Here is a 24,144-nt window from a genome sequence, read left to right on the forward strand (position 1 = left end):
AAATATCTGTAACTATGCTAGCAATAAACTGCCATGTATGCCGTGAAGCAATTATTCTATAAGCAATTATGCGCTTTTGCATTACCCAATCCTCATCAATCAAATGACATGTAACAGTAAGACAATCACAATCGTTGTTACTTCTACTGATATAAGTTGTAATAGCAATACGATAATTTGTATGAGTAAATAAGTAGCTCAAATATTAGTCATATTCATGCTTATATTTATAAATATCGCTCTTTACAGTTGTGTAAGGAAAACCTTTATAAGTAGGATTATAAATTTTTCTAGTGCAATGCACAAACACAGGGTTAGAAGGAAAACTATAGAGTAAGCACATAACAGTTATTAATTTTGTCAATTTCCGATCTTTTCTTGGATCATAATATAAAATACCACCGGTAACAATGTTAATTTTTGGTTGAAATTGATTGGAACCAATACCACTAGGGTCAATCCGACTTGGACTAGGTGTACTTTTCCCCTCGGCTAGAGCTTTCATACAAAGATATTTGGCGTTATCATTAGGATATTTAGCTATGTGTCTAGCCAAACTTTCCATCCCCAATCGCATTGGTGCATATTTTAAAGCTAACTCTAGACAACAAGTTTTACATTTAGCCTTACTTTTTTCAACTAGTTGAGTAAAAAATGACCAAGCAACAGATGTATTCGTCTGTTTTGTAGGTTGTCTAGAAAAATTAAGGGTAGTAACAGAAATATCAGTTGGGTCATCATTAGGATTAACAACGTTATCGCTAGTTGGGTCAACAATAGGAGCATGACTAGTGGGTATACCATCGTCCGATTGAGTTTCATCCAAATTAATTTCCTCATCATCTTTTTTATTAATAGTAGTATAATCATTAGTGTAGAGAACATTCATTAATTCATGGTCTAAAAAATCACTGAGTGCACTATTATGGCAAAATTCAGTGTCGATAATAGTAATAAACTATTATCGGTATAAAAAATAGCAGGTGCAGGACGACTACGGGGTTTGGATCAGGGAGCCGGGGCAGGGGAGGAGGAACAACAGTATCACTAGTTTGCCAGTCTTAGATTTTACCTTATTCTTACTTTTATCGTGCCCAAAAATATTTCTTAAGGAAGACATCTTAATTAATCAAGTAATAACAACTAAATAAAACAAACAAAACTATAATATTAAGACTTAAGAGTTGGAACGAGTTTACTGAATTTGAAATTGATTATTGTTAAAGATTTGTAAAATCCAAATTCACAAAATTTTCACAAATTCTAACAGCCTTAATATTTTTTGACTATTTTTTTTTATTAAAGTAAGCAGTAGTAGCAAACTCACAATTCTTTCACTATTTTTTTTTGATAAAGTAAATAATTATAGCAAGTATTGAAGAAAATTAGAGAGAGATTTTGATAGATTGATGTTGATTTATAAGAAAAATAAAAGAATGAGGAGATATTTTTTATAGTAGAAAAAAAGAAAAAATGTAATAATAAAAAGTTTGAGATTAAAAATTAGTTGGGGGTCAAATAACTATTTTTTGAAGAGCCAACAACTCTTCTTTTTTTTTTTTTTTTTAAGCCAACTGTTCTTTTTTTTTTTTTAGAAAAACATTTCTGTTGGTCCGTTTGGCCTGCCATGAGACCGGACTTCAAAGCTATTTCTACTAAAAAATATCACTTTTTTTTAAGCAAATTCAAACGGGCTCAATTCTATTTGAAGATAACTTTCTAATCAATGTCCCAACTGAATATTTAATCCTAATATTAAATACTCTCTTTAGAACGACGTTCTAGTTTCTCTCCTGTTCTATCCAAAACCGGTTCCTGCCTTTTGCGCTTTTGCCCCTTCTCTTTTCACACAGTCGTTTCATCATTTTTCCCTTTCAGAAATTCCCAGTTCCCGAATCACTTCTATGTTTTCACTTTAATTTGTCCTATGTTCTTATTGTTCCCAACATAGGCCTAAACAACAGGCCTTCTGTTAAATAATTATTTTATTTATGGAATATTTAGGAGCAAGAAATGAAGAGAGGGAAAGGTGAAGAGAATTTATTAATGGGGCCTATGTTTCCAAGGCTTCACGTTAATGATACAGAAAAGGGAGGTCCAAGAGCACCTCCAAGGAACAAGATGGCACTTTATGAGCAGCTCAGTATTCCTTCACAAAGATTCAAACATGGGGTTTTGCATAATCCCAATAATGCTAATTTGCAGGTATACAAAGTGTGAAAAATCATCTCTTTTTGCTGAGTTTATTTAGAAAAGTATGCTTCTTTCTCCTAACACCCATCGAATCTTCTATAAATTGAGAGGAGAGACTACACAAGGAAAAGAAAAAGATAAAAATGAATAGGTCAGTTGCAAATAGTAAAATTTTATGTGAACCCAAAAAAAAACTCACCGAATCCTTATTTGAAATCCCAAATGAACACACAATTCTGTTTTGATTACCATGCCCATGCATTTCGTAATACTACATTGTTGTTAATATAACGGGGCAAGGACTCGAAAGCAACTCAATACCAAATATATCAGAAAAATAGTTTTTCAAGGATTTGCAGTTGGATTTCTGAGGTGTGGATATGAAAGAAGAGGCAATGGTGAAGAAAAAGATTTGAACGTGGTTATTTATAGGTACCAAGTCATCTTTTCTATTCCCTCTTATATATATATATATATAGATTATGATATTTCTTTAAAGTTGTCAATAGAGTTGGAGATTTACTTTTTCTAGTTTCTGATGGTTTACTGTTATTATTAGTAGCATTTGGTTTTAAATATTAGACCTTTTTTTTTAATGACGGTGGTGTCCGGACCGACTTGTGTCCACCTAGTATGCCACCAAAACTTAGGCACATAAGAAGCAATCACCTAGTATTTTTGCCACTTGGATTAGTGTTGTCAAAGGCGCGCGTAAACCCTGAAGCCAGATTCAAAACATGTTGAGCGCTTCGCCTCGCTTAGCGGACGCTTCAGTGTTGTCATCAAGGCTCTAAGACATACTTTTCCTTGCCAATGAGTGTGATCCTGAAGAGGCGATAATAAACAATTGATAGTTCTTTTGTCGTGTTATTTTTTTTTAATTTCTTTGTCCATATATTTGTTATTCATACTTATAATTTATTAGTCTTGGACTACACATACATATTTGTATTTTTCTCCATTTGCGCGTTTCTTCGTGAAATCCCACACTTTATTGTGTTTTGCACTTAAAGCCCTAACGTATCTTAGAGCTTTTTTGCGCTTTTTGCCTTTGATAACACTGACTTGGATTTGAACATGAGATATTAGACCTTTTAAAGATAAATGAATTCTTCTGTTTCCTCTTTGAAATCTTACTTTTTTCCTTTGTACTCAAAAAGTACTCTTAGCTGGCTGTTTATGGTATAGGGTAGAATATTTGTTTTTGCTTTGACTTGGTTAAATTGCAGTGCATTGCTATCAGAATTATAACAGAATCAACTGTCTTTACTTTGTGATAGCATTTAAAATCTTCTATTTGATTGGCCAATGTGCAAGCATTAATTGAGATAGGCACTGGATATGCACATTATTCTGTTAACCCCTTTCTCCAGCGACTGTTTTTTGGTTTTCGGGGAAAAGGTTGGGATGGGTGTGCAACTGTGCATTAAATCGAAATTCCTAAGTTCCTCACCTTAATGCTCCAGCAGGACGTTATTGAACTAATATATGTGATTAGCCTTTTCTTAAAGGTACTAGCTCAACAACAACAACAACAACAACAAACCTTAGTGCAATCCCACACAGTGGGGTCTGGGGGCTTAAAGGTACTAGCTCATCCAATCAAGTATATGGGCTTGCCATTTGCTTGCTTTGTTTATTCTCATTGTTTTTGAATATAAAGATACCATACTCACATACTACAACAACAACAATAATAAACCCAGTATAATCCCACGAGTGGGGTCTGGGAAGAGTAGTGTGTACGCAGACCTTATCCCTATCTTTGAGGGTAGAAAGGCTGTTTCCGATAGACTCTTGGCTTAAGGAAAGAAAAAGAAAGCACTAACAATAGCAATACAACCACCAAGATAATAAGAAACAAGTAGTAACCATAATAGGGTAATAAGAGAGCATGCATTATCAACAACAATATAATAAGAAAACATGTAGTAACCAAGGCTGTCAATAACCGAAAAACAAGGCTGACTAACTACTACTACTACCGGTATGGGGCAGACACATACTCGACTACCTCTACACTTTCCTATCAAGGGTCATGTCCTCAGTGAGCTGGAACAATGCCAAGTCCTGCCTAATAACCTCTCCCCCAGTATTTCTTTGGCCTACCTCTACCCCTCTTAAGACCACCCAAGGCCAACCTCTCACACCTCCTCGCTGGAGCATCTGTGCTTCTCCTCTTTACATGCCCAAACCACCTAAGCCTCGCTTCTCGCATCTTGTCCTCCACCGAGACTACTCCTACCTTGTCCCCGAATATCTTCATTTCTAATCTTATCAACCCTGGTATATCCGCACATCCATCTCAACATCCTCATTTTCGCTACCTTCATCTTTTGGATATGAGAGTTCTTGACTAGTCGACACTATGCTCCGTACAACATGGTAGGTCTGATAACCACTCTGTAAAACTTACCCTTAAGTTTAGGTGGCACATTCTTCTTACATAAAACACCAGATGCGAGTCTCTATTTCATCCACCCCGCTCTAATACGATGAGTAACATCCTCATCAATCTCTCATTTCCTTGGATAATAGACCCAAGGTACTTACCATCTCTCTTATGGATGACTTGTGTATTAAGCCTCACTTCCACATCCGCACCCTCAGTTGCGTTACTCAGTTTCCTTACTGAACTTGCACTTCAAGTACTTAGTCTTGGTCATACTCAACTTGAAACCTTTGGACTACAAGGTCGGTCTCCAAACCTCCAATCTCACTGAAAATGTTGGTTTATGTTTAGTTAACAATGGCATGCTGAAAATGTTGGTTTATGTTTAGTCAACAATGACATGCCAATTGGAAGAGTTGGTGGAAAGAGTTGGTGTGGATGCTAGGAGGAAGCTTCCTCCTTTGATGTCATCCATGACATCAAGAGGAGGTAGTTTGATGTCACCAATGACATCAAGAGGAGGTCTTTGCCTCTATAAATAGATGCACTCCTTCACTTGTAGAAATCATCCCAAAATAATACAATACATTGTAGTGAGTAGAGAGTTAAGAGAGAAATTCTCTTAAGTGTAATTGGGAAATCTCCCCTTCCTTTGTTAATATTAAAAGGACAATTGTTCTCTGGTGTACGTAGGATTATTTTGATCCGAACCACGTTAAATCTTGTGTTCTTTCTTTTACGTTTCTGCTAACAATTGGTATCAGAGCGACAGGATTCTTTAACGATCCAAGGAGAAAGAACAAGCAAATATGAGTTCCATGAAGTTTGAAATTGATAGATTCAATGGACGCAACAACTTCAATATCTGGAAGATCCAGATGATGGCGTTACTGCGGAGGGAAGGTTCAATCCATGCTATTGACGGAAAGTATCCTACGGATATATCAGCTCCCGACAAGGAGAAGATTGAAGGGGATGCATTGAGTGCAATCCAACTATCCCTTGCACCTAACGTGCTTTGTGAAGTGAGTACGGGTACCGAAGAGACGGCCAAACAGTTGTGGGAAAAGCTAGAAGGGCTATACCAAGACCGATCAGTGACAACAAGAATGTTGTTACAACGGCGTCTTCACACATTTAAGATGGGGTCAGGTACTTCGTTACAAGATCATTTAGATGCGTTTAATAAACTTGTCATGGACTTACAGATTGCAGGAATTAAAAGGGAGGAGGAGACGCTTGCATGTGCTTTGCTATTTTCATTGACTTCAGGATATCGTGATATTGAGAATTCAATTATGTATAGCAAGGAGCCTATCAAACTTGAGCAAGTGCGGCAGGCACTTAACTCTAGTGATGTGCGGAGGCACATTGAAGGAGATAGAGATGACCAGGCAAGTGGCCTCTTTGTTAGAGGCCGGACTAGCCAACAGGGAAAGACCAAATCAAAGCACAGATCAAAGTCTCGTGTGAACAAGAAGAATACAGAGTGTTGGGGTTGTGGCAAGAAGGGGCACTTTGAACGAGATTGCCCAATGTCAAAGTCCAAGGAAAAGGCGAGTGCATCTACAGTTGAACAGGTACATAATTTTGATAATGATTATGTACTAACAACATCGTGTAATAATAATAGTAGTTATGAAAACAAATGGGTGTTAGACTCTGCTTGTACTCTGCATATGACGTTCCGAAAAGACTGGTTTAGCAGCTACGAGAAAAGTGGAGGAACCGTAGTAATGGGCAATAATGCAACTTGTGCAATAGTTGGCATTGGCTCAGTTCGGGTTCGCTGCCATGATGGAATCGTGAGGACTATTACACAAGTCCGTCATGTTCCTGATCTGAAGAAGAATTTGATCTCCTTGGGTACTCTGGATGAACAAGGCTACAGGTACATGAGCGAAGCAGGAACTATGAAGGTGACTAAAGGTTCTTTAGTCATGCTGAAAGGAAAGCTGGAGAACGGCCTTTACACATTGGCCGGAAGCACCATTGTTGGCTCTGCAAATGCATCTACAGTGCAGTTATCTAATGATGACAAGGCAAGACTATGGCACATGAGACTGGGTCATATGAGCGCACGTGGACTGGAGATGTTGAGCAATCGTAAACTTTTGGAAGGTGAGAAGATCAGCACGCTTGACTTCTGTGAGCACTGCGTTCTAGGGAAGCAGAAGAAGGTCAGCTTCAGCACTGGCAAACACAAGACAAGAGGAGTGCTAGACTACATCCATTCAGATTTATGGGGTCCTTCTAAACTTCCATCGAAGGGCGGAAAGAGGTATCTTCTCATTTTTATTGATGATTTCTCACGAAAGGTTTGGGTGTATTTTTTGAAGGCAAAAAGTGATGCTTTTGAAGCATGTAAAGAGTGGAAGATTTTGGTTAAAAATCAAATGGAGCGGAAAATCAAGTATCTTCGCACAGACAATGGCTTGGAGTTTTGCAATGAAGAGTTTAATGAATTCTGCAAGGTTCATGGGATCTCAAGACATAGGACTGTCAGGCATACCCCACAGCAGAATGGAGTTGCCGAGAGAATGAACAGAACTCTTCTTGAAAAGGCTCGTTGTATGCTCCTACAAGCCAAAATGTCCAAAGTATTTTGGGCTGAAGCAGTTCACACTGCTGCTCATATTGTCAATCGATCTCCAGCATCGGCAATTGACTTTAAGACTCCGAATGAGGTATGGTCAGGTGAACCCTCTAACTATTCATACTTACGAGTATTTGGGTGTCCAGCTTATTATCACGTTAATGAAGGAAAGCTTGAACCAAGGGCTAAGAAGGCCATATTCGTAGGGTATGTGGATGGAGTAAAAGGGTACAAACTTTGGTGTTTGTCTTTACTCAAATTTATAGTTAGTAGAGATGTCACCTTCGATGAATCCTCTATACTTGATCCCCGTAAAGTTTCCATGGAGTTTTCAGGAAACAAGAACAACGAGCAGGTGGAGCTTCCGGTGGAGCTTGCCAAGGAAAAGGATCAAGAGACTCAGGTTAAAGATGAGTCAGAAGATGTAGGCGTTGAAGAACTTGCTGTCAATGAACCATACACAATTGCGAAGGGGAGGGAGAAGAGGCAGACACGAGAACCGGAACGCCTTATAAATCAAGCAAACTTGATTGCATATGCGTTCGTAGCTGCACAAGAAGAGATTAAAGATCTGGAGCCCTCCTCGTATATTGAAGCAACTTCTTGCAAGGATGCCGCACAATGGCGGTTAGCCATGACTGAAGAGATGGAGTCTCTTCACAAGAATCAGACATGGGTCTTAGTGAAAAGACAAAAGGGGAAGAGGACAGTTGGATGCAAGTGGGTCTACCGAAAGAAAGAGGGAATTCCTGAAGTGGAAGATGCTAGGTTCAAGGCGAGATTGGTTGCAAAAGGTTTCAGCCAAAAGGAGGGAATTGACTATAATGAGATTTTCTCTCCGGTCGTGAAGCATAGCTCAATTCGCGTGCTACTAGCATTGGTTGCACAATTTGACTTGGAGCTTCAACAGCTTGATGTCAAAACTGCTTTCTTACACGGTGATCTAGAAGAGACAATCTATATGAATCAACCTGAAGGTTTCCTAGCTGAGGGAAAAGAAGATCACGTATGCCAACTAAAGAAGTCTTTGTATGGTTTGAAGCAATCCCCTAGACAGTGGTACAAGAGGTTTGATGCATTCATGACTACACATGAATTCTCAAGGAGTGCATTTGATAGTTGTGTGTATCACAAGAAGATGTCTGGTAACTCAATGATTTATTTACTGTTGTATGTTGATGATATGCTTATTGCTGCTAACAACATTACAGAGATAAATGCTTTGAAGAAACTATTGAGTAAGGAATTTGACATGAAGGATTTAGGAGCTGCAAAGAAAATCCTTGGTATGGAGATTTCAAGAGAAGACGATGTTGTACATCTTTCTCAGAAGAGGTATATTGAAAGGGTTCTCGAGAGATTCAATATGCAAACGTGCAAGCCTGTAAGTACACCATTAGCTCCTCATTTTAAACTTTCAGAGTCACAAATGCCTCAGTCCGAGGATGAGGTGGAGCATATGTCAAAGATTCCTTATGCCAGTGCAGTTGGTAGTATTATGTATGCTATGGTATGCACACGTCCAGATATTGCTCAATCTGTAAGTGTGGTAAGTAGATACATGTCCAACCCAGGAAAGAGGCATTGGGAAGCTGTCAAGTGGATATTGAGATATCTCAAAGGAGCTTCTGGTGTTGGTCTTACCTTTCGAAAAAGTGGTACAGGTATTTCAATTCTCGGTTATGTGGATTCTGACTATGCAGGAGATCTTGACAGAAGAAGGTCCACAACTGGATACATCTTTACCCTTGTTGGCAGTGCCGTCAGTTGGAAGTCGACTTTGCAGTCGATTGTCGCTTTGTCTACGACAGAAGCAGAATACATGGCAGCAGCGGAGGCGGTAAAAGAAGCTATCTGGTTGAAAAGTTTAGTAGCGGAATTGAGTTTGGTTCAGCTGGAATCAACTCTTAGATGTGATAGTCAGAGTGCTATTCATCTAATGAAAAATCAGAGATTTCATGAGCGCACTAAACACATTGATGTCAGATTTCATTTTATTCGAGATGTTATTGATGAGGGAACTATCAAGGTCGTGAAGGTTATCACAGACGATAATGCTGCAGACATGTTGACCAAGATAGTCCCGCTCGCTAAGTTTGCACACTGTAAGGACTTGGCGGGGGTGTGCATCAACTGATGCAACTCCGAAGAGAACAGTTGCTAGGTGGAGGTGGTATGTTCAACAATGGTTTGATTCTTCTTGTTTCTTACAACGGGGTTGCCCGGTAAGCTTAGAAGTTTTGGCCAGAGTTGTTCACACGCTCGAAACGCAAACCAAGGTGGAGATTGAAAATGTTGGTTTATGTTTAGTTAATAATGGCATGCTGAAAATGTTGGTTTATGTTTAGTCAACAATGACATGCCAATTGGAAGAATTGGTGGAAAGAGTTGGTGTGGATGCTAGGAGGAAACTTCCTCCTTTGATGTCACCCATGACATCAAGAGGAGGTAGTTTGATGTCACCAATGACATCAAGAGGAGGTCTTTACCTCTATAAATAGATGCACTCCTTCACTTGTAGAAATCATCCCAAAATAATACAATACATTGTAGTGAGTAGAGAGTTAAGAGAGAAATTCTCTTAAGTGTAATTGGGAAATCTCCCCTTCCTTTGTTAATATTAAAAGGGCAATTGTTCTCTGGTGGACGTAGGATTATTTTGATCCGAACCACGTTAAATCTTGTGTTCTTTCTTTTACGTTTCCGCTAACACGCACATTAACTCTGCCTCGTGTCTCGTCAATCAAAACAATATCATCCGCAAATAACATACACCAAGGCACCTCCCCTTGAATGTGGCTCGTCGGCGTGTCCAATGCCAAGGCAAATAAGAACCCTGCTGCAACCCCATCACAACTGTAAAGTGGTCCGAAACCCCCCCCCCCCCAACCCCAACCCACGGTCCTCACTCGTGTCTTGGCTCCATCATACATGTTCTTAGTCACCCTAGTGTAAGTCACGTAACACCCCTAGCCTCCAAACACCTCCATAAGATTTCCCTCGGGACTTTGTTGTATGCTTTCTCTAGATTAACGAACACCATATATAAGTCTCTCTTCCTCTCCCTATACTGCTCCACCATACTCCTTATAAGGTGAATTGCTTCCGTAGTCGAACGTCCCGGCATGAATCTGAACTGGTTTTCGGAAATAGACACACTCTTCCTCACCCTTATCACTTCCACCACTCTCTCACCGACTTTCATAGTGTGGCTCAGCAGCTTGATACCCCTATAGTTGTTACAATTTTGGATATCTCCCTTGTTCTTATACACCGGAATCATCGTACTCTACCTCCATTCCAATACCAGGCTCACATACTAACGGCATCAAACTGTGGTATTAATTGTAAGCTGGTATTCCCATTGGGCAGTTTAGAGGTTTCATGATGTTAACTGTCTCATTCCGGATTTAATTTATATTAATTGTGCTTGGGTGAATGGCGATCATAACTCTTGTGGATGTTTAAATTTGTGACCTGACCGACTTAAGCAATTAAATTGTCTAGGCAAATGGACGTGAAAGAGATGTATTTTTCTCAGCACAACTTCCTCCATCAAGACATCCTGCTGATAAGCCACATTCCTGCAATTCAAATTCAAAAACTCCGTTGCTTCTAGTCGATTCTAATAAGAATACAGGAGAGGATGACTTTAGAGTTCCCATTTTTATTAACTCCAAGGTGGGTCGAGGAAATGGAAGGTGTTATAGTACTCCGGATGGTCAAAATCTCTCTGCCCCCACTGCTGTAATGTCAGCGCATTATGAAAAAGATTTGAACAAAGAGAACTCCAAACAGCCTGCCATAAGCAGAGAGCATTCTGCAAACTCTACCTCAATTCCGTCCATGGATAAGCCAGATGGTGTTCTGAAGCAAGCTAATGTACTATTGCATTATGAATCCAGAGATGACCCTGATAATACTTTTGGCATATTTTGTACGTCTCATCTTCTAAGACTGGAAAGCGGAGTTGATTCTCAAGTTGGTGGCACCATACTATCTGAACCTGTTAGGCTTGTTGATAATGGTGATTCTTCTCTCCCTCTGAAGGATGCTGCATCAGAAGAGCAGATAATTCCTAATAATAATCATATTAATGATACAGAATTAAAGGAAGGCAATGCATCTGAATTATTAGAAACAAGAAATGTGGACCAGGGTGCCAACTTATCAGAGACTTCCATGGTGGAATCTATATCTGGAATGTACATATCTCCTGATGATGTTGTTGGAATAATAGGGCAAAAACATTTCTGGAATGCAAGAAGAGCTATTTCCAAGTAAGTTCAACTGGTTGGTGTTGGCTTGGTGAATGATAAATGTTTGAGCTTGCCATTTGAATTTTATGTCATGTGAAACATGAGTTCTGCCATCTTTTTCGTAGTTCTACTGAAACATTCTTGCATGTGGTAACAACATTATGTGTTCTCTAAACATATGGCATGTTCTCTTGAAATATTTAGGTCTACTTTATTACTTATGTCACTTGCTATTCAGAATGATTCCAAAGGATATTTATCATTTGTTAGACATCTGTTCCTAGTTAAATTCTACTTAAATTTTACATTTCAACTGCAGTTTGTTTTATAAGAGGAACCTTGTCAGATAATGCATCAGATAATGCATCTTGATAGTCTCTCCGTGCCACTGGGTGCAATTCAAGTGGCATGTTTAATTTAGGTGATTGTGAGCTTTGCTATTTGAATTAATGGAGGTATGTGCATGATAAGAAACTTTCCTCATTATAGTTTAGTTTCTAATTTTTGTAGTTTACTTTATCTTTTGCTTTTTTAATGCTATTGGTCTCTGTTCAATTTGAGCTTTTTCACCTTGTAGTAGGATATCTATTGGTTTCATTTTGTGTCTTCCCGAGTCTTTAACAATTTAAATTGAGGGGTCGGTGCAACAATTGGGTGGAGTCTAAAAGCTCTCAATTGGTTTAGGCACCTTTGGATGGAACAATGGCCCTTTTGAGTACTATTACCTCCTGTCTGTTTTTAATATATTTAGCCAAAAATTTGGTCCAAAATAAGTGTCATTTTAAGAAACCAAGAAAGCATAGCCTCTTGTAAAAATGCAGGGTGAGGCTGAGTACAATAGACCCTTGTGGTCCGGCTCTTCCCCAAACCCCGCACATAGCGGAAGCTTAGTGCACCAAACTGTCTTTTTTCTTTGAAAAACAATAGAGCAGTGAGAAATCAATAGATAGTTGAAGACTCAAATTGAGAGAGTTCAAGACTGATGAATATTGTAGGTGAAGACTCAATTGAGAGAGTTGATGATTCAATGAACAACAAAGTCGAAAACTCAATTGAGAGCTCAAGGCTCAAAGAATGTAAGGGTTAGATAGAGATAGTTGAAGATGCAAACAAAAAAGGTGGATTTTGGACTTAAATGTAAGGAGAATAAGCTTTTGAGGAAAAAGAATTACATAAAATAGTTAAGATTGTGTTAATATTCTATCTTCCCAACTTTTATTAAGATAATCATATAATTAACATTCTTTTGCTTGAGGTCATCTATGGTCCTTTCTTTCTTATTACTTTGGCATTGAAACTAAAGGGATGTGGATGCTAACATGGTGACTAAATTATTGTCGGGTTTTCTATCTTTTACCTTTTTTTTTATTTAAGTGTTATATCGTCCATATTGACAACGTGAAGTATAGAAAAAGATAAAGATACATAGAGTAGCATTATGACAGAAAAGGGGCATTATAATGATCATCATTTGCTCACTCTACTCGTAAGGTTAAGATAACCAAATTTGACATCTAATGACCGCTCTTTCAATGGCAATCTAGCCGAGTTAAAAAAATTCTAAATTCACACCAAAATTTTAGAGCCAATTTATCAGAGTCAATTAAACTTGACGTTTGGTAATTTAAGAAAAGCAATTAAAAACTAAAATTACAATATCAAAATTTATAATGGCAAAACAATACTAAGTGACCACATCAGAATCACTATTGCATAAACTAGGAACATTATTTAACCTAAATAACTGAGAACTTGTATCAATTTAGGATCACATTTCAGTTGAGCAAGATGCTTGGCATTTCCTGTCTAACATTGTTTTTCTAAGATTTTGAATATTGTACTTATGAGAACCTTTCGTTCGCATGATTTTTATCATGCATGATTGTAATGTTAGAAAGATATTTAAAGACTTCAATGTTGAAAAATCTTCATGTGACTTCATAATAGCAGTAACAAGCTCATCAGCAATGTTAGGTGTCTTAGTATGTTGTAAGAATTAAATAGTTCTAGAAAACTCAAGTTTTAAAAGATTCAAATTCGTAGAATTTGGTATTTGACACATTAAATGAATATCAAATCCATGTTGCATTGCTACACAACATTATTACTCATCATAATGATAAATGTGCATTCTTGCATTATGTTGCTGAATGAATGTTGGATAACTATAGTATTCACTCAGGCAGTTTTCCTTGATAGCAGGAATATCTTTTTTCAATTTAGTATGACTTTATAATATCTTTGGTATGAAGTGATTGGTATTATAGCTCGGTATTATATCCCGTGTGCCTGCAACTAGCTCTACTGGCGCTTTCAGCTTATTCTTGTGTGACAAATGAGAATACACTATTTTTTTTAGAGTAGAATTCATTTTTTGTGCATCAAACCCTTGATGAGCTACAACAGCGTAAAACATGCTATTATTATGGCCTTTTTTTAGGAGACAGTTCGTGATCTCTTAGCTTGACCTCACACAACACTTAAGACATAGAAAAGGAGGTTGGTCTAGCTCTAGTAGGGAAGAAGCGCATCAAATATGTGACTTCAAGTGATGAGATCAAGAGTTGCCTTCTAAGAAATGCCATACGAATATCATGCTTTAAGTTATTGTAGTTCGTTCGGTGTTTCATGCACAAGGAAATGAACTTTTCTCTCAAAAAATTGGTATGTTCCCATTTATCATACAAGGATGAGCTAAAAGTACCAGTATGCCAATAGAATTGTAGGTACTCTAGACAAAACTAATAGCAATAATCAAATACATTGATCATACTTATGAAAAAGTAATTCCTGCTCTCGAGGGAAAATTGCCTAAAGAAGATTATTCATTAGTAAAATAATATAAGAACACACATTTATCGTGACGATGAAGAAAATTTTGCCTAGTAGCAAAGCAAGATAGGTTTGATATTTGCTTAATGTATCAACCACCAAATTTTATAGATTTGAATATTTTAGACCTTGGATTTTTTAAAGCTATTCAATCCTTATAACATAATGAGACCTAAAATTGTTGATGAGCTTGTTACTGTGGTTATGAAGATTTTCCTACTTTGATGTTCCAATCATGCATGATAAAAATCATGCCAACAAAAAGTTTTGATAAGTACAATATTCCACATCTTAATAAAGAAATATGAGAAAGAAAAGGCTAGCTTCCTACTCAAACAAAATATGATCCTAAATTATTTAGTCTAAATTTGTTCATAATTTCGGCAATGATGGTGTGGATGTGATCACTTAGTGTTTCATTTTTAAAAAAGAAATTGATAGTGTAATTTTAATTGCTTTTTTTGAATGGTCAAACATCTAGTTTTATTGATTCTGATATGTTGGTTTTGAAATTAAGACTAATTATAGAATTTTTTTGGTTGACTTGGATTGCCATTGGAAGGGTGGGTGTCAAATTTTGTTGAGCTAATTCAACTTTACGGGTAGAATAAACATCAAAATATCTCTATGTTTCTTCTTCTTATACTATTCTCTGTAAAAATGATTGGTATAACACTCAAAGCAAAGATGCCAAAAAATTAAAACCTAACATTAACTTAATCCCACGTGCATTTAGTTTCAATACCAAAGTAACAAGAAAAAAGTAGAAAGGACCGTAAATGATCCAACCAACAAAATATGAGTAATATGATTATCTTAATAAAGTTGGGAAGATACCTTATCAAAAAAAGTTGGGAAGATAAATTCTTAACAATGATCCTAACTATATGATGTAATTCTTCTCCCTCAATAGCTTCTTCACATTCATCAAGCAGCTTGTTCAAATTAAACACACAATCATTCAAGTCTAAATTTAATCCAACTTTTTCATTTGAGTTTTCAACTATCTTTATTTGAGTCTTCAACTCTCTCAATCGAGTTTCAATATTCATTGAATCATTAACTCTCTCAATTTGGTTTCACTCTCTTAATTTGAGTCTTCAATTATCGAAATGATTTTTCACCTCTCCGTTTCTTTCAAAATATATTTTATGATAGAAGATGACAGAAGATAAAAATATTTAATTGAGATCAGTGAAACTAATATGTTGTTGGTTAATTGATAGCATAGGAAAATTGACTCTTTGTAGATTAAAAATAAGCATGGAAAGACTTTTTAGAAAATTGTATAGATTAATAATTAGAGCAAGGGTAAATTTGGAAGGAAAAAAATTAATGCCTTCTTGGTTTTTTAAAATGACCGTTATTTTGGATCATTTTTTTGGGCTTAAAAGAGTTTTAAAGTGTACCGGAGTCCGGAGGTAGTATTTCATTGAGTTTTTTTTTTCATTTTTCCTTGCCTGGGATGGTGGGGGGCAAAGTTCTGGTGGCTAGCATACTGATTCCATTTCCTTACTTCTGAAGCTCAGATTTCAACGTGTATCTCAGAATTACATAAAAATGGTTATGCTATGAAGGAAGTTAACTCCAAAGTATATTTGTGCCGTAGGAAAGGTCATCCTGTTGACAGCCTTGAATCTTTTGATTTTCATTTGGTAGAAGAGAAAACGGTGCATGTTGTGTGTGTCCCAAATCCACCGCCAGCACAACAATGAAAAAGAAAAAGAGAGAGGCCCAAGTTTTTCGACATGCAAGTCCTGGTGAAGGCCCTTGCCTAGTAGTCCTTTAAATATGGCCTTGTCTTTAAAAGCTCTACAGCCTTTGATCAGCCGGTTGGTTTTCTATTTCTGTTTTAGGTTCTCTTTTGTTCGAGCATCTTGGGGAACTGACTAGTTTATAGATGGGTGTGGATATTCATTCCCCCCTTCTTTAATCAGTATCTATTGATGTCTGTAGATTGACTTGGTGGTTCTTTCTTTTTAAAGTTGTTTTCAACTATGCACTAGTCTTATTCTTCTTACTTTTAATAAAAAAAATTTCCTTGATGCACTTAAAAGGACTAACTTCTTTCTATTTGTTATTTGTTTGCTTGACGTTGTCCCTATTGTCTTGGAACAGCCAGCAAAGAGTTTTTGCAGTTCAAGTTTTTGAGTTGCATCGGCTAATAAAGGTGAGGCAATTTTAGAGGCTAGGTTTTTCGTAGTATCAGAAATGCAATTTACATTTACTATTTTCCTGTAGCATTAAGTAATTCTGAGGCTTTTGTACCTTTTACTATAATAGGTCCAGAGACTCTAGCTGGTTCACGAAGCATGCTGGAAGATAGTGCTTATTTAGGCAAACCTGTAAAGAATTCGTCTGCTGAAAGACTTCCGTTGAAGTATATTGTCAGAGATAGTGACAATGTTTCGAAGGAAAGGAAGGATTCTGAGAAGCCTAACGGTAGGATGGAATGTTCTGCTGAAAACACGGTAGGAAAGGCTTCCTTTTCTTTGATGCAGAGCAGTAACCAGCCTTCTAGCTAGAGTCCTTTTTCAGGACACGCAATAACAAATGACTCCAGTATGATTCCTTGGTGCTTCAACCAACCATCGGGGCACCAATGGTTGATGCCAGTTATGTGTCCTGAAGGACTCGTATAGAAGCTATATCCTGGACCTGGAGTCATGAGTTCAGTTTGTGGAGGTTATGGGCCTCCAGGATTGACTCCAACGGTGGGAAATCTTTCAGCGCCAGCTTGTGGAGTTCCTGCTTCTCGTCATCACTATCAAGGGGTCGGAATACCTTTTGCACCTCCGGCTGGTCATGCCTACTTTCCTCCGAATGACATGCCAGTTATAAACCCAGCAATCTCATCTTCAGCTGTCGATCAATCAAACCAGTTTGCTGCTCAAGGTTTACAAAATCAGTTATCCGGAGGAGGGGCTAATTTTTGTGTTCAACATCAGAACTCAAGTGATGTGCCAAGAAATAAGAATGGCACTGTGCCAGATGTGAAGTCTTGTGCCTCTAGAGATGCTGAGATACTGGCCAGCACTGCAAGCAGTCCAAGTAGCAGAGCTCACAGAGTAGTCATGGATAATGCCACGGAGGGAAGAAATGTGCTTCCTCTGTTCCCAACTTCTCCAGCTATTGGCAACCCTGATAGCAGCCCCCAACCTCATGTTCCTAGTCATCCTGTCGGAGTCATCAAAGTTGTACCTCGTAATGCAAGGTCTGCTACAGAGTCTGCTGCTCGTATTTTCCAGTCTATACAACAAGAGAGAAAACAGTTTATCTCTGGTTTTACTCATCTATAGGCAGTAGTTACTTAGTTGTTTATGTGACCATTTGCACATCCAAAAATGGTGTGATTTTGGTTGATTTATTGTAACCTTTTTCGATAGCAATGTTGTAATTGGATTTTGATTTGGTAAGTGAGCCATTTTGGAGATAATATACCTGAAAATTACCTTATAATTATACTGGCAAATGTTTTTTCTTCCTGGTGTTGTATACTGAAAGTGAGCATCTTTGTTAAGTGCTCATATGTGTTATAGTTCGTCGTTATTTGTTCACATACGTTGAGGTGGTATTCCTTTCAGATGTATTTAGTCAAGGGTAGGCTTTTCCTCTCTTAATATTTGATTTAAGCTTATACTCGACTCCCCAGATTTGTGGAGCTCTTACTTGCTCGTAGAGTAGGCCATCTAAAGATCGTTTTCCTCCATATACTTGAAGAGTTCAATGGTTTGCGCCACTGTGGGAGTTGGTCGTGATTTTATTGGTATCAGTTTATCAGAGTGTCGAATGCTGTTGAAGCTTATGCTGCGGTCTCTCAAATGTCTCGCAACACCTGTGTCAGATATTCTGAATATGTTGTCGTCCTTGTACTATGGTATTTTTGGAGGATTCAATCAATATTTCTGAATTTTTTGAGGATTTGACAAGAGTTGTAGAGACATTTTTGGAGGATTCAAGCAATACAAGTCGGAAGTAAACAAATCTGCTGAATCCTTTCGTCAACTTAAGGGCCAATTTGAAAAGCCACATCAGGTGGTGCGAACATGATATTGCCCCTAGCCCATTGTCGATGGTTTGGTTTTTCCAAGTAACTTCAAGGAAATAGTACTTTGATTTATCCAACCGCTAGCTCTGAGCATCGTGTAATAAAAATAAAAATAGTCGAATTGAAAAGAAAAATTGCTTCTGAAGGAGCTGAATACATTCTAATAATACTCCAAAAAATTATGGCATATTCGACATTATCATACAATGGACCTTGCTCTTGTATTTGCAAAAATTGGATGTCTTGACTTGCTTACAAATCTAAGAACCCAACTTCATGAATTTTCCAAGTGAGAACTGATGATATGTCCAGCTCTTCAATATCTGATGAATCGTTAGATAAGGAGTTTTTTCATGATTACCCAGGCGAAAATATTTACCTGCCTGTACCCATTTACAAAATACGTCCCTTGAAAAAGTATACTATAATTCCATTGTGCGATTAATAACACTGCTAACTGAAACATTGTTTTTTTTTTTTTTTTTTTAAATTTCTAAATTGATTTTCATTTCTGGTTAACCAAATGTTCCAAAGGAATTTAATTGTGTTTCACGCATAAGAACCTGAATGTTGGTACATGTTAGTCAAAAAATTACTAAACATAATGAACTATATATTGCGTAGAAAATTCTATGTTATAAACTAGTTATAATATGTTATTTATCCTCTTTTCACATTGCCAATATATTTTTTGTGAACTGATGGATTTGAATTTAATATAATGGCAGTGTAATAAATAATAGTAATTTTTAATAACTGATTACTGATGAAGTGATTATAGCAAGTGTAAATTAATAACCTAGAAAATAAAAATAAATATAACATGTTATAATCAATATTTAAGCTACATGCATAGTGCAGTAAAGTATTTTTAATCACTTTGTAAGAATTAAACCCACGGAAACAGAAAAAAGAATCTTTCCCGCGCGGTCCATTTCTATTATAACTAACTAACCGCTTAACTCCGCTGGACTCGAAGAGAAGCTCAAGTGGGACTAAGATTTTCTATTTTCTTCAGTGCATTCTGCCATTACTCTCCATTTGTTTCTCTCAATCATTCTTAGGTATGCCTATCTCTCTTCCAATTCTTTACCTATAATTTCTGTTTTTTGCTTGCATTTAACAGAAGTCTTATTTCTGGGTTTTTGGTTTTTTAATCTGGATTTCTTGTTTCGGAATGAAAATTTCAGGACTTTTTTGTTTAATTCACGCATGAAAAGCATTAATTATAACTAGTTTTTTTTTAGTTACAGTTAGTGTATGATATCACTAGTCTTGAATATGAAAGATGATCTTGTTTCATGTGTTTTTGGTTTTGTAATCTGGATTATTTCTTGCAAAGAATGAACATTTCTGAATATTTTGATTAATTCATACATGCAAAGTATAGTTACAGCTAGTTTTTTTATAGTTACAATTAGTGCATGGTATCACTAGTCTTGAATATGAAAGATGATCTTATTTCTTGGTTTTTGGTCTTGGTTTTTGGATTTCTGCTAAGAATGAAAATTTCTGAAATTTTTGATTAATTCGTACATAACAGTTATAAGCTAAGTTTTTTGTTACAATTAGTGTATGATATCAATAGTTTTGAATATGAATGAAGATCTTTAATCTCCCATGAGTACTGCTACTTCTTGAATGTTCTTCTTTCTAGGAATTTGCTTTCTATATTTGCTTACTTTGCACTATTATTTAGGCATTCTTCTACAGAAAGCTTTATTTTTCTGAGAAGAAGTGTATTCTAAAGCTTTTATTTGTTGTCTGTTATTTCTTTCAAAGAAGCTCAAGTGGGACGACATTGTTTTTTCTTCTTCAGTTACATCCCACCATTACTCAACAGAGCCCTCTGCATTTGTTTCTCTCAGATATTCTTCTTTAATTTCTAGGTATGCCTGTCTCTCTTCCAATTCTTTACTGTTTTTATACATTAACAAAAATCTTATTTTATGTGTTATTGGTTTTGTAATATTGTGAAGAAATGAACATTGAAGAATTGTTTAATTAATTCATACATGCAAAGTGCAGTTATAACGACAGTAGTTTTTTTTAGTTAGTGCATGATCACAAGTCTTTAATATGGAAGATGCTCCTATTTCTTGCTTTTCGGTTTTGGATTTTGGATTTCTTGGGAAGAATGAATATTATGAGTTTTTTTGTTATTGATTCGTACATGCAATTTGCAAAGTACAGTTATAGCTAGTTTTTTATAGAAAAACAAGTAGTGTGTAACCAGTAGTCTTGATAAGATGATCTTATTTCTGGGTTTTTAGTTTTGTAATCTGAATTTCTTGCAAAGAATGAAAATTTCTGAATCTTTTTGATTAGTTGATACATGCAAAGCACAGTTATAACTAGTTTAGTTTCTTCAATTAATTACAATTCGTGTACATCAGTGGTCTTGAATATCCTTCTTTCTGGGAATTTCCCCTCACTCGTAGTACTGCTACTTCTTGAGCATGATTCTTTCTGGGAATTTACTTTCTGTATTTGCTTACTTTGCACTATTAGTTAGGCATTCTTATACAGAAGCTTTACTTTTCTAAGAAGAATTGTATTCTAAAGCCTTTTTTGTGTCTGTTATGTCTTTCTACTGCTACTTCTTGAATATTCTTCGTTCTGGGAATCTGCATTTCTTCCATGAGTCTCTGTATTTGCTTACTTTATACTATTAGTAAGGATTTATTCTATAGAAAGCCTTGTTTCTCTGAGTTGGATTTTTTTTTCTTGCATCTCTTCTTAGTTTGCTTGAAGTGGGAAATGGAGTCAACTACCTCTTCTTCGTCCTCTACTGGTTTACGTGCTCGTGATTCAAGTGTTGGTACTTTGGTTGAGCTTGAGAAGTTGGGGTCTAAATTGCAATTGCAGATGCTAGAGATGGAAAAAAATGCCAACGAGGTGCTAAGCGGACTTTCGAATTACATCGCATTTCTCCTGTTATATGCCATGGGAGGCATAATAGTATCAAACAAGCTTAACTGCTGGAGTGCAACATTAATTATGTTTGTATTGACCATTACCTTCACAGTAGGTGTGGTATTCGCTATGAAAGTGGCAAACTTGAAGCTAGAAAGGCTGGAGGGACCAGTCGAGGAATTGAATAGGAAAAAGAAATTTTTGGTTGAAGAAGCACGCCCTATTGCGGACTTGGAGAATAAGAGGATCTCTAAGGCAGTCGAGGATGAAGAAGGTGTCACACTAAGTATGGTGAGGTCTGAATCCGTTCTTTCACGGATCGAGACGCTCACTAGTTCGAGGGACATGGCGACATTTGCTAGCATCAATCAAGAAATGATATGCTATATCATTTTTTGCGGAATAATGTACCTCGTGATTGTGGGCATATTTTTCCTCTTCAACAATTGTAGTTGAGGGGTGAATTGATATGAAAAGTACTATGTGCCGGAGAGATCACGTAATAGCCTTAGCTGTTTTCACTAAACTTAGTAGCTATAGAATTGTGTTGCTTCTAAGTAGTATTTTTTGACAGAAGCTTGTAACTAGACTCTGATGTTTCAAGTAGAGTACTTTTACTTTCATGCTTAACTAGTAGTACAAAGTAAGCAAAAAGAGAGAAATTAAAGGCTATCGTTTCATTCTATATGTCCCTTTTGACTAATGACCTAGTGTGCTTGAATATGTTGTCAAACTACCCTATCTGATAATATCATAATGATGCACATATTTCTTAGTATCATTGGAATAGGTGTTAGCTTTGAGGGAAAAGTGGTAGGACACTATCCGCCCTTTCCTAAACACATGTATTTATAGTATGACGACAGGGACTTCAACTAATATTCTGTAAACTGATCACCACTGCTCATTAGATAGAGTATGTAGGAAGACTGCATATCAGTCACATTGCAACGTCTTTAAGTTGGTAACAGCTTACCAGCCGAGCTGAAAGTGCTTCCTCATGATCATTACATTTTCCCATTAATCCTGACAAAGGTAATTAATATGCTTGTCACAATGATGACTATATTAGTGAAATCAACTGTGACCAACTCCGAACCCTTCCATCATGCAGAACTTGAAGCACAAGTATTGTTAAACACAAAAAGGATGCGCCCTCATGCTAGCCAAAATGTTTATCTCTATGTACAAATCTTAGGGATTTAAATACCAAATTTGGATACAAAAAGGATGCGCCCTCATGCTAGAAATCACAAGAATTTAAATTCTATTGATTGTTAGCAAATGTGGCAAAATCCTTAGTGATCACTGCCGCGGCGTACGCAAGACTTTTTATACGCGGTGTCATAATTTGAAGAAAATAAATAAATAAATAACTTATTGTAGTTGTAAGTGGTGTCATTTTCTATATTTATCCCTAATATTTTTATTTTTCTTATACATAAATATTAAAAAATTCGACGAAGCGGTGTCCCGTGACACCGCATAAGATAAGGTGTATACGCCCCTGATCACCGTATTTATACACAATTAGAGATGACAAAGTGGTTAAAAGAAAACAGTTAACCACCCATATTATCCACTAAAAAATGGGTTGGATAATGAACTTTTTAAAAACGGGTCAAATATGGATAAGAACCATATGACAAGGACAATCCAAGTAATCAACCAGACAAGAAATTATGCCTCACCCAGTATCTTAATTGTAAAAATAGCACGGTATAGCCAGTTTTCGGACTGGTCATTCAAAAATAGCCAGCGTTTACGAAGTCAATGAAAAATAGCCACTATTTTGCTGCAACAAAGACCGGTCCAGCATAATATACTGGAGTTCGGTGCACCTGTGTATGAACTCCAGCATATTATGCTGGACTAATATACTTTTGGTGGAACTCCATCATATTATGCTGGAGTTCCAACGTACTTATCCTGGAACTCCAGTATAATATGCTGGAGTTCAAGCATATTTATGCGGGAACTCCAGTATAATATACTGGTGTATTTTCCGGGTTTTGAACAGTGTTTTCGCTCAGATTTATCTTTACATGAAAAGTGGCTAAATTTCGATTACTTTTGAAATTGGACTATTTTTGAACGACCAGTTGTAAATCTGGCTATTTTTGAATTTCTCCCCTCAAATGGGGGGTTTCTCAAGTTAGGGAGATTAAAAATTCTCCCAAAAGTGATCATATGTAAGAAGTCATGAATAATATGGTTACCCATATTATCCGCTGATTGACCGGTTTTTTATCCGTATTAAATGTGAGTCGGGTCGGATAATTGATTCATTTTTTCATTAACCATTTTCAATCCGAACCATATCCGACCCGACCTGCCCGTTTGCCACTCCCATACACAATATATTATGGCCATCATTAAGATTTGGCCAGAAATTGTGATGATTACCATAACTTGCCGTTAAGGAAGAATCTTGGCCCAATATCAAATGCGAAATCCTGGCGACCATGACGAGCGTGTTTTAAAATTCTGGTGCCGATGCTATGATTCTAAAATTTTCAATGACACTAAGGGTGTGTTTGCTACGAAGGAAAATATCTTTTATGGAAAATGTTTTCATGAAAAATGAGTGGTTTTATGTTTCCTTATTTGGTTGGTGAGTGAAAACCTTTTTTCAGAAAATATTTTTGTATACCATAACTAAAAAAAATACCTTTTTTGGTTGAAAAAGAAAGTACTATTTCTACAACATAAAAATAAAGTACTCATTTTGTTGAAATGAAAGAAAATAATTTTTCTACATCATGAAAAGAAAATACTTTTTACTACATCATTTTGTTGAAATAAAAAAAAATACGCATTTGTTGAAATGAAAAAAATACTTTATTTATAACATGAAAAGAAATTACTATTAATATTATTTATATTTAGAGTTGGGTCGCACTGCATG

General features: G+C 36.7%; 1 protein-coding gene across 1 annotated transcript; it reads left to right on the plus strand.

Annotated features, from left to right (window-relative positions):
* The first annotated feature begins 1,816 nt into the window (after positions 1 to 1,816).
* LOC107809465 (protein EARLY FLOWERING 3) lies at positions 1,817 to 17,725 on the plus strand. Its single transcript, XM_075240677.1, is given in 4 exon segments — positions 1,817 to 2,205; positions 10,689 to 11,461; positions 16,391 to 16,464; positions 16,571 to 17,725. Coding segments are annotated over 4 exon segments (2,040 nt in total). The 5' UTR covers positions 1,817 to 2,013; the 3' UTR covers positions 17,572 to 17,725.
* The last annotated feature ends 6,419 nt before the right edge of the window (positions 17,726 to 24,144 follow it).

The sequence above is a fragment of the Nicotiana tabacum genome, chromosome 20, assembly GCF_000715075.1.
Source record: "Nicotiana tabacum cultivar K326 chromosome 20, ASM71507v2, whole genome shotgun sequence".
Taxonomy (NCBI): domain Eukaryota; kingdom Viridiplantae; phylum Streptophyta; class Magnoliopsida; order Solanales; family Solanaceae; genus Nicotiana; species Nicotiana tabacum.